Genomic DNA, 12,160 nt, shown 5'->3' with positions numbered 1-12,160 from the left:
CTTAGCTTAGCAGGGTACAGAATTCTGGGCTGGAAATTGTTCTGTTTAAGTAGATTAAAGGTAGATGACCATTGTCTTCTTGCTTAGAAAGTTTCATTAGAGAAGTCTGCGGTCACTTTGATGGATTTGCCCCTGTAGGTCAACTGGCGCTTACTCCTGGCAGCTTGCAGAATCTTTTCTTTTGTCTTGACTTCGGACAGGTTCATCACAATGTGTCTTGGAGAAGCTCGGTTAGAGTTGAGGCGACCTGGGGTCCGATAGCCCTCTGAAAGCAGTGTGTCAGAATCTTTGGTGATATTTGGGAAATTTTCTTTTATAATATTCTCTAGTATGGCTTCCATTCCTCTGGGGCATTCTTCTTCCCCTTCTGGAATTCCTATAACTCGTATGTTAAAGTCCCATAATTCTGACAGTGAATGTTCTGCTTTCTCTCTCTTCTTTTCTGCCTCTTTTACTATCTGAGTTATCTCAAAAACTTTGTCTTCTACCTCTGAAATTCTTTCTTCTACATGGTCTAACCTGTTGCTGATACTTTCCATTGCATCTTTAAGTTCCCTGATTGACTGTTTCAGTTCCTTCAGCTCTGCTATATCCTTTTTATATTCTTCGTATCGTTCATCTCTGATTTGATTCTGTTTTTGGATTTCCTTTTGGTTATTTTCCACTTTATTAGCAGTTTCCTTCATTGTTTCCATCATTTCTTTCATTGTTTTCAACATGTGTATTCTAAATTCCCTTTCTGTCATTCCTAACATTTCTGTATAGGTGGAATCCTCTGCAGTAGCTACCTCATGGTCCCTTGGCGGGGTTGTTCTGGACTGGTTCTTCATGTTGCCTGGAGTTTTCTGCTGATTCTTCCTCATGGGTGATTTCTTTTATCTGTTTCCTTGCCCTAATTTTCCTTTCACTTCCTTTTGCCCTTTAAGTTCTCGTGCCTATGGAAGTTGCGGGCGGGTTTAGACGGATTGAACACACGCGACCACTTGCCGGTTTTCCACTGTTTTAGTCCTCCTCTTGGGGTCCAGAAGTCTCTCGCTGACTCCCTGTATCCTCTCAGGGGTGATGATAGGCAGATCCCACCAGCCAGAGATGCCTGGAGTCCTATATCCCCAGACTGTACTGCCTTTTACACACCCTCTGCTGAGCTCCAATGTCTCTGTTTTTAAAATTCAGAAAGTCCAAAACTCCTTTGGTCACTGAAGCTTTGCCTTTGTAAGAAGAGTGCCTGCTGGAACCACAGTGGGCATTGCCACTTGTTGGGAAGGAGAGGCTCTGTTCCACCTCTATTCAACGTTGTATTAGAAGTCTTAGGCTTAGCCGGGTGTTGTGGTGGGCGCCTGTAGTCCCAGCTACTCGGGAGGCTGAGGCAGGAGAATTGCCTAAGCCCAGGAGTTGGAGGTTTCTGTGAGCTGTGTGACGCCACAGAACTCTACCAAAGGCGATAAAGTGAAACTCTGTCTCTTCCAAGCGATGGCTTTCCTCCTTCTCCCGTTCAAAAGGGAATGGCCAAAAACGCCCATAGGCGTCATCAGGGATCATTCATGCTGCCTTCACCTTGCTCCGGAGTCGCGTTAGCCGGGGAATTCGGCTCGCCGAGCCCCCTGCCCCGGAATGAAATCCGGGGCGGGGCAGCGTCGAGGCTCAGCACCCCGATCGCGCTGGCTGACTGGCTCTCCAGGCGCAAAGGGAGAGCAGCCTGCCCTTGCCGGCCCTTCCCGTTTCTGTCCTGTCCGCCGCCTGCCGCCGCTGCCCGGCCGCTGCCTCGCTGGTGCGAACGCTTCCGACTTGCCACCGCGAGCCTCAAAAAGAAAATATTTTTTAAAATCTCAATTTCTGTAACCAGTTGCATATAATTCTTAGAGTTTGTAAGTTCAGAGAATGGTAAGAGTAGTTGTACCTTGGTGTTACAATTAATTCTTCATTCAACTAAGAAGTATGAATTGGATATAGACTGTATACCTCATAGTACATTAAGCATTGAAAAGGTTCAGAAGGGGGAGGGGTAATAAAATAAGCAAATTGCCTTCTTCTTCAAATCCGTTTAAGTGTCCTGAAGATGATGATGGCACTTAAATAATGAACAAGATAATACAGGTAAACTCCATTTTCTGCCAAAATGCTCTGTGGAAATAATACATTCAATTGATAGTTTTCTGTTTGCTTGATAGCTAGATAGGAGGGGGCCCCAAGGCGAGAATTAATGAACGGCTAATATCAGAGTATAAAAATAACTAATACTAAGAACAGCAGTGTGATCCTTTTAGATCACACATAGTCTCCTAGTCCGAAATCTGAAACTTAATGTAGATTGTACCTGTCTTTCACTCTTCATAGCCAAGAAATTCTGAAGTCCACTGATTCAGACTCTTAAGTATCTTCTGATTCATTCCCTCTTTCCAAAATCAGTGCTTTGCTTTGTGAGATCCTGGTCTCTCATTTAAGCTTCTAATACACTGAACTCCTTATAGACATTCTTGCTTCTTGTCTGATTGCTCTCTCATCTGTCTTCTGCATCGCTGGTCCAGTGGTCTTTCTCACATGCACACTGATATCCTACTTTAATTCCTTTAGTGTTAGTTTGTCTGTATAATCTGCCTGAATGACCCTTACTTAAGTAGCCAGCTTTCTAAGTTTACAGTACTTCCTCCTTGTACTTGGGCTCCAACAATGTTGAGCAGCCTGTAGCAATTCAAGTATGCCATGTTCTCAGGATTTTACAGAATACCTACAAAGTTTCACAAGCACCTTCCTCTATGTTCTTACTGCTTTTTATACATATCTCTGAAATGGGAATGTCTTATTTGAATTATTTGTTTGCATGTCTACTAAAGTGGAAGGTTGCTGGGCATGGTGGCTCATGCCTGAAATCCTAGCACTTTGGGAGCCTGAGGTGGATGGATTGCCTGAGCTCATGGGTTCAAGACCAGCCTGAGCAAGAGTGAGACCCTGTCTCTAAAAAAAATAGCCAGGCATTGTGGCAGGTGCCTGTAGTCCCAGCTACTCAGGAGGCTAAGGCAAGAGAATCGCTTGAGCCCAAGAGTTTGAGGTTGCTGTGAACTACGATGCCACAGCACTCTACTGAGGGTGACAAAGTGAGACTCTGTCTCAAAAAATAAAAAATAAAAATAAAGTGGAAAATCCTTCAGTGCAGGGACTGAATCTTCTCAGAGGATACACATTGCCTGGCATATAATAGAATTTTTTTTTTTTATTTTTGGGGATTCATTGCATATAATAGAATTTTAAATGTTTGAATCTATCAATTCATGTATTTGAAAATGGATTGACTCAAAGGGGTTTTCACTTGTCAGAAAATTTGACTAATTAAATTTCTAATTCTTATGCAAAAAGATATGGTGCTCTTTCAGTTTCTATTCTAGCTTTTATACTAAAAAATGTTTTCTAACCTTATAGTTACTCGCTAGACCAATGATTTACTATTCATTCATTTGGGACAGAAATTAGAGTTACAAATTTAGTTATAGAGTTCTTTTAAAGAAGTCACTTTTGTCGGTTCGGCGTCCGTAGCACAGTGGTTACAGTGCCAGTCACATACACCAACGATGGCAGGTTTGAACCCAGCCCCTGCCAGCTAAACAACAATGACAACTGCAACAAAAAATAGCCAAGCATTGTGGCAGTTGCGTGAAGTTTCAGCTACTCGGGAGGCTAAGGCAAGAGAATCTCTTAAGCCCAAACGTTTGAGGTTGCTGTGAGCTGTGACGCCACAGCATTCTACCCAGGGCAACAGCTTGAGACTTTGTCTCCAAAAAAAAAAAAAAAAAAAAAAAAGGAAGTCCCTTTTGCCTTAAAAACATTAAAACTACTATTAAAATTTACTTATTTCAAGTTCAGCCTGGTTATCTTTCATAAAAACATCCACAGTTTATTAGTTTTTGAAAGTGTTTTTTAAAAAATTGTCATACATTTCTCTGAATTAGTTTAACTGGTAATTCTTATTGAATCTGGGGCTGACTCTTTTCCTTTTCTACTAGGAATTGGATAGTCCCTTTAGATTATATGGGCTCACAATGAATCCGCTGCTTTATAACATCACCCAGGTTGTCATCCTATCAGCTGTTTCTGGTGTTATCAGTGACTTGCTTGGTTTTAACCTAAAGGTAAGAGCTTGCATATATTTTTATTTCTTAGTACCCTGTAGCATTTTTGTAATGCTTATTTTACCCTGTCACTCTTTTGAGATCTCACAGTAATGGACTCATCTTAATAAGATTGTATAATAATTAGGGAAAATGACTTCACATTTGATTTCAAAGAATGATATATATTCATGGCTTATAATACTGATAGAACTGCTGATTTGGAACAGTATTTATTATAAATAGGACTCACATGTAGAATAAGTGGAAGTATTTATCTTTACTCATATAATTTGAATCTAATTTAGGTGATAATAAAGAAAAAGAAGAGCCCTCTTTCTATTTTTGGTCAGAAGTTGTATTATTTATCTCTGTAGCAATATATACATCTTCCAGTGTGTGCACAACTGTTAGTAAGTGTAGGATAATCAGATTAGACAAGGAGTACATGCATATTGCCAGTTTGCAATAAAAGAAAGCAAGGGAAATCTGATTTTCACTCTTTGAATTTATGGTGAGTTCTTAAAAATAGAAGGGTTCAAATATTAGAAACTGTAATGTTTGTAAGTGGAATTTAAATAAAAAGTGATATTATATGATACAGCTTAAGTTTTGATATTAAAACTACCTTTTTTTTTTTCCCTTTAGCTGTGGAAGATTAAATCATGACAATTCAGAAAAAAGATGTAGCCTCTTTTCCAGAATAAGAGTACTGACTAAGCTGCCTGAAAGCAGTCACTGATTCTTTGCTTCAGGAGTCTCAGCTGGGAAATTGAAGTGTTTACATCAGACTTTCTTGTGCAATTCTTATATTTATTTTACTTTCACTGTTTTTTTACATTTATTTTCGTCTTTATATTTTATTTTTAAGCATTGATGTACTTAGTGTTGAAAGGGTGATGAAACTGATATCCATATACTTGAGATCCTAGTAATTGCTTATAAATAATTGGCAAAATAACAAATTGTGAAAACTGAAGCCATTGCTAAGCACTGTTTCTACATCAATGCCGTGAACTTGCCTTACTGTAGGAAAAATTCTTGAACTTTGGAATAATACATTGAACTCAGCTAAACAAATACAGCATTTTCTTTGGTAAATCAAGATTCAGTCAGGGTTCCTCTTAAATGATTATTTTTGAACAATGCCAGGATCTAAATTGATTAAGCTGCAGTTTAAGCACCCTTCAGTATTAATATATATGGTATTACATAACAGGTCAACAAGTGCTCTTTAAAACTCATAATAGAGCAATAATTGTAAATGGTTACCATACTGTAAAATATTTTGATAAAAATTAACTAGTAATAATTGTATTTATTTGAAACACTGGGCTGTTTGCACAGCTCCAACTGTGCATGCTCAAAATGTGCACTTTTAAAAATTATTACTTTTAATGCGTATCTTTATATGGGGTATGTTATAGTGTACTCGGGCATGATATGGATACTTTTGAATGAGGTATGTACTCATCTCACAAGTGAAGTGCCTATTGATATTACTAAAGTACATTATGTTTACTCAAGCAAAATCATTCTCTCTCTGGTACACTATAGTGTATGCTGTCCATACCACACTCAAATGAACAACTTAAGAATAAGGTTAACGATCAATAAAATGTTCCTCTGACTATTAGTTATGAAGCTACATCCAAATATTCAGAAAAGACAGCTTCAGCCTGCAAATCTATCTGGTGCATTCTCCCTACCCCACCCCCATTATATAAGGGCTATTTTAGATGCTTTTAACCTGGAAAGTTAACCTCCCTTTCTGCCAATAATTTGCCAAGTGTCCAGTGAGAGCTTATCATGTTGGCATATTAGGTAAATAGGGCAAATATGACAGCTTCTCACATTGGGCTTTGATTTCAGTTTTTATATTGGTACAATCAAGAGTGTTTTAGGAATTACATGAAACAAAATGTTTTTGCGGTTTTTTTTTTTAAACATCTGGTTTCTAAAACAAAATTTATTTGAAACAATCTAGAATTTTCTTGGTGCAAAGTGTTATCATGTTGAATATTCTCACATTTTTACCATATTTTAAGGAATTTAAGATAATTAATTGTAAATAATTTCTTTGGTGCAGTTCTAATCCCCAAATCATAATCTTAAAGTGAGGGGTGTGTGAACGGAGCTGTGTCAGATCACTCTGCTCTCACCATTCCTTTTGGTCAGGCTCAGTCCAGCCTCCTTGTGTAGTATATTTTCTTCCTATAGCAAACAACAGAAAGCATTTTGTTTTAGTTGCCTATGTTTTAATGTGTTTAAATAATGACCAAAGTACATTCTGAATTTTTTTCAAGGAATGTAATACTGGAGCTTTAAAAACATACTTACTTTCTCATGTGAAAAATTAGGCTTTGTCTGATATGTTTCTTCCTCCTCTATTGTCTCATGTTGAGGTTGTTTTTAGGAATTACATTTTATAAACTTTTTCAAAATTAAGGTACATACCTATAAAGAACTTAACATTTTGCACAGAATATATCAAATATATTTTAAGAAAAAAAGTACAGCATGAGTTCTGTTAGGAGTAAGAGATGAAACTGTTGTATCTCACACAAAAAAACCCTTATATCAGAATGGAAATATTTTTGAGAAAAGTAGCTGAGTATAATGGCTTAGGAAAATGCTTGTTTTAGATTGAAGTACAATTTAACTTAGAGTTGGAAGTTGATTTATTAAAATAGTACAATATACCTCTCAATAACTTATTAGTAATATGTTGAATTATGTCATTAATGTGGGCAGCAGTGGGGTACTAAAAGGAAAAAGTTGTCATTTTAAGCGATTTCAGAACATTACCAACTATTTTCAAAGCAGAAAAATTGACATTGTTGCCTTTAAGAATACCACGAATGTACAAAATTGAAAGATATTGTAATTGTCACATAGAAAAGACAATTCAAAAATAGAATTTTTTTTGCCATGTGTGTTGTATTTGAAAGTTTGAACGGCAAATTTAAAATAAAATATTCTATGACAGTTTTTTAATATTTTCAAGTCGTAAACATTTCTATGGTAATTTTTGTTTACAACAGCATAAACTTTAGTTATAACTGTTAAGTTTGGAGGGGGGAAATAAATTTTTTATAACTTCCCAACATGTCAGATTCCATTATGATTCTTAGAACACAAAACAATACATACAAACATGCTTTTTATCAACAAAATGCTATTCACCCACTAATGTTTGTTTACTTGTTTGTTTTTAAATACAGCAAACTGGCTGTGGCCTGGGATATTAAAACTCATTGTGAGAAGGATAGTGGTGTTTTCAAACAAACAATTTTGCCAATAAATACAGCATGAAAGACCAGCAGTAGGATAGGGCTTAAGTTAATCAGGGACTACTAATTCAAGTGCACTTTCAAGCTTACTTTAAGCTTGGAATTGACTCTTTTAATGAATCCGCCTTCAGACTTTAAAACTATATGAGTGTCACGTCTTTCATTTGATGTATCACTTAGAACACTAATTTGCAACCTTTTTTCTGCCAAACCTGTACAAATGATACCACACTGTGCTTCACAGTAGCACTGGCTCCCCAAAGTACTTACTTCCTGCAGAGTCTAACAGGCTATTAGGGGTAGGGAAGAAACAGTGTTTTTCATACTCTTGAACACCCTTCAGTGTAACACTTCTGACACAAGACTCTCCAGTGGACACCAACTGGGATAGTGTCAGATCTCACAGGTTGAGAGCTCAGTCCTGCAAGACTGCTCCCACTTCAGAGGCTAGTCACATGCCCCAGGTTGTAATCTGTGCTTCTGACCTACGGCTATAAAGTGGAGTTCCCACAACCCTCTCCTGGACTTCAGTTGATTTGCTAGAGCTGCTCACAAACTCAAGGAAACACTTTTACTGGATACAGATGATGGAAGAGACGCATAACCCAGTGTGTGGGAGGAGGGGCACAGTGCTTCCTTGCCCTCTCCAGGGTGTGCCACCCAGCAGGAACCTCCATATGTTTGAGAACCCAGAAATTCTCTAGACTCCACACAGTTCAGGATTTTTTTTTTTTTAACAATATTAATGGCAAAGTTTACTGATCACAGATCAGTATAATAATGAAAAAGTTTGAAATATTATGATTACCAAAATGTAACACAGAGACACACAGTTCAGGGATTTTTATGGGGCCTTCATCATGTAAATATGATTGATTAGTAACTCCTTTTCCAGCCCCTTACCCCTCTCTGGAGAATGGGAGGTGTAACAGAGAGTTCCAAACTTGTACTCATGGCTTGGTCCTTGTAGGACCCACCAAGAGCCACCTCATTAGAATAATAGGTGCTCCTATTACCCAGGAAGTTCCAAGGGATATAGGAACTCTTGTCAGGAACTAGAGTCAAATATTAGAATGAAAGATTCTTGGAGCATCCTTATCACTGAGAAAATTACAAGGGTTTTATTTAGGGGCTCTATGCTAGGGACTGAGGCAGAGCTGACATGCATATACACACACACACATATACACCCATGTTATTTCTTAGATTGATACATACATACTCTCAAAAAAGTATTCCCCAAGTGATTTGGAAAATTTGTCCACCTTGCCACTTCTCTCCATCTTGAGAATCATTGTCTTAAGAGCAAGAATTTTATAGAATGTAAATTCCATGAGATCTTAACTATTTACCACTGTATTCCCAGCACCCAAAACGGTGCTTAATACATGGAAGAATCTCAGTATATTTTCTGAATGAAGGAATGACTTGAGTTGAATAGGACCTTGAACACTACCCAGTCCAAAGTTCCAGTTTGGAACATGTAAAAACAGGCTAAAAAAGAGGCTAAACAACTAGTTAAGGATAGAACCAAAACTCTCCTTATTCCTTTTGCAGGTTTATATTCTGAAATAGTATCTTTTATTAGTTTGGTACCTCATGACTTATCAAAATTTTTAATCATGGGGAAAATATTCTGGGGAGAACAAAGATATTAATCATCTGTCCATATTTGTAGCAAGGTCATATACAAACTAATAACCTTGGCAGTAGGGAAAAAGTTGGAATTCATCTTGACATCTTATTCAACTCTCTGCGGTGTCCCCTATAGGAAAGAATATATGCTTCGGCATCAAACTTCTTTTACAATCTTGAAGAAATTACTTAACCTTTGTGAACTTTGGTTTTCTCTGCTGCAAATTACTGACAATAATACCTATTTTAACTAGGTTATTAGAAGGATTAATGAGGTAACATCTGTAAAGTCCCTAACACAACAACCGACTCGGTTCTGCATAGAAATTGGTTCTCTTCACCTTTCCTACCAAGAAAAATAAGTGATGGCTCAGGGCAATGAACCAAAATGTACAAGTTAAACCATTCGTATCACATGCATCCCCACCAAATATCAGGACTAATTAAGAATCATAACTTATAAATTATTCATGAAGAATTCTTTTATAAGAAATCAACATTTAATTCCCTTTCTTCCTGAGGAACCACACTAAAATGTAGGAGACTTTTCTCACTTTGGTAAGACAGCCTACATATTAACTATTTGTCCAATTACAAACAATTTTGCTAAATTCTTAGGTGCATGTTTCATTCATGTCTCTTAATTTTTAGATCTCAGTCTCATTTACATATGGATACTCTAACATCGTTCTAGAGGCGTCTTCTACCTACTCTCAACCCTCAAAGTTGTCTGCTCACTGTTCATACTCTGAGTTGCAGGAGAGCATTTGACTTGATTTTCTATAAATCAAGATATTACTGGAAACTGAGTTCTCTATTTGGCTTTAAAAAAAAAAAATCTATTTCACCTCCATTTATATGTTTCCGAGAGTGGCACTTCCAAACCTCGTTTACCATCCTCAGGCTCCTAATCTGTCTTGTAACTATGCATATTTTTTCCCTCTAACTCTACTGAGAAGGTGGAGATCAAGCATGAGTCAGGCTGCCTCTCTCTTCCACAGCTCTGCTGAGCAGGTGCTCTTTGAGGCCAGCCATCCTCAGGACACAGGATTCTGCCCTGCCCACACAGATGATGCCTCAGTTGTTTTTACAATCACCTTTAAATCTTTTTCTTTCCTGATTTTATGTTATAAATCATTTAGATTTTAAAAGAAGTACTAGAAACCAGAGAATGAGGGAACTAGTTAAGGTTCGTGCGTTGGATGGAGCCATTGTATGCTAATAGGTGGCCCTGTCAGGGCTTGCCACACCCTTAGCTGTCATCACAGCAGGAAGTTGTTTCTGCATGTTTCTGCGAGCTTTGTTGGACTGTATTGCATTTCTCTTTGGCTGTAACCAAGTAGGTGGGCACCTGGCGCCCTGCCCTAAAGCAGCCAGTCATTGTATGGGCCTGTAGGCAGCTTTCTGGACACTGGCTGGCACGAAAGCTTTGCCCAAGAGGAGCACTCTATCCCTGATGGTGACTTGCTGACTCCCAGTCTCTTACTGAAAATTTGAGTGTAGGACACAATGTCCACAGGCAGCTAGAAAAGTAGAAATCCAGAAGAAGCTATAAATTAAGCAAAGCATAAAGTGGAGAAGGAGGAGCTAGTGATAGTGGAGAAGGGAGAAGAAACTTTAGAGGCTGAGAAACTGATAGCACTCTATTCAGCTGATCATCAGAACTGGACTTGCACTGTGGTACCCTTACCTTGTGTTCTGAGTCATGATGCCAGGTATTTCCCCTTATCCTTACGATAAATCCTTATCAACCAAATGAAGACTTGACCTGAAAAAGCCTTACACAAAGTGGCTGTTCAATGTGAAGCCATTTTTCCTCTCTGGTTCTTGCTCATTATCTTTTTACTCATATGTATTTAAGTGCAGTACTTAGCAGTCTTCACTATCTACACTTTGAACATACTTTTTTGTCTTTACTATCTAAACTTTGAACAAAAAAAACATACCTTATTTTGTAGACATAGGAGACTTCCTATGTCTACAAAACACGGTAGTTACTGTTAGAGCAGTGGGGTGGCTTGAGATAGTCATGGAAATAATCGACGAAAACAACTAAGGTTTTAGTAAGAAAAAGAAAGTATTAATTAATGACCTGCCCAGCAAGCGAGGCCCTTTCTTAGTGACTACAGGCACAGTGGAAAGTGCAGCCTCTGGGTTTTATGCACAACTTTGAGTAATATCAGCTGCTTCTTGGAAGTCTCTCAGGGTCTTAATTAACTCTGTTCTCAAAACAGCCTACCTGCAGGGTCTAGAAAACAACCCACTTGCAGGGTCTTAATCAACCTCATTCCCATAATAGCCTGGGTCAGCCGGACCCAGACAGTCCAAAATAGCCTAGCCATGTTCATTAACCACCCTGCTCATGTCTAGCTAACTGCCTAACATTAACAGACATAGTGTTGTGCTTATTCTTTCTTTTTATAAAGTTACTCAATCCTGTGTATTTAACAAACAATCTGAATCTTTGTTGTCTTTAAAGTTAAACTCAGCTCTTACTGCTAAATTTAATAATTGACTTTCTATAGTTCTTTAATTTTCTTGACAGGTTTTCAGAAGTTTGGGGGTTGTATTTTAATCTTAGTCAAATTCTCCTACAAGTTTTGATCAATTTATTTACTTATGGGAATTTCCTGTTCTCCCAGCCTTGGTACTAAGAGTTGTGCTTTAAGGCAAAACAGACTTAATGCCAAAAGCTGTGACCAACTTGCATTCCTTGAGATATATACCTGATGTTTGTAAATGTATTTACTTGTTTTTGCTTAGAAATTTAGACTTTGGGTTAGCAGCTATTCTGCCTTCTATTTATACCCTTCTTCTAACTGTCAGCCAGAATTGCTGGGTCACGTTACTGGTACTGAAAGATTGTCATAACATGAATTCTGCTGTTGTGGGAAAGATGTTAGCATACGAGGTCAGCATAACCAGAATGTTTATTGCAGCCCAATTCATAATTGCTAAGTGATGGAAGAAGCTCAAGTGCGCATCGACCCATGAGTGGATTAATAAATTGTGGTATATTTTCACCATGGAATATTATGCAGCCTTAAAGAAAGATGGAGACTTTACCTTTCACATGTTTACATGGATGGAGCTGGAACATATTCTTCTTAGCAAAGTATCTCAAGAATGGAA

The 12,160-nt window shown here is 38.0% G+C and overlaps 1 protein-coding gene across 3 annotated transcripts in view; it reads left to right on the top strand.

The window, feature by feature from the left end:
* PHTF2 (putative homeodomain transcription factor 2) overlaps positions 1-7,088 on the top strand; it is a 152,951-nt gene extending 145,863 nt beyond the window's left edge. For all 3 annotated transcript variants that reach the window (XM_053553881.1, XM_053553882.1, XM_053553880.1), the window contains 2 exons: positions 3,996-4,121; positions 4,749-7,088. In XM_053553881.1, coding sequence (XP_053409856.1) covers positions 3,996-4,121; positions 4,749-4,769 — 147 coding nt within the window. In that variant the 3' untranslated portion in view covers positions 4,770-7,088. The remainder of the gene's footprint in view (positions 1-3,995; positions 4,122-4,748) is intronic.
* The last annotated feature ends 5,072 nt before the right edge of the window (positions 7,089-12,160 follow it).

The sequence above is a fragment of the Nycticebus coucang genome, chromosome 11 (genome assembly GCF_027406575.1).
Source record: "Nycticebus coucang isolate mNycCou1 chromosome 11, mNycCou1.pri, whole genome shotgun sequence".
Taxonomy (NCBI): domain Eukaryota; kingdom Metazoa; phylum Chordata; class Mammalia; order Primates; family Lorisidae; genus Nycticebus; species Nycticebus coucang.
The sequence above is the reverse complement of the archived record's forward strand: the minus strand, read 5'-3'. Positions and strand labels throughout refer to the sequence as shown.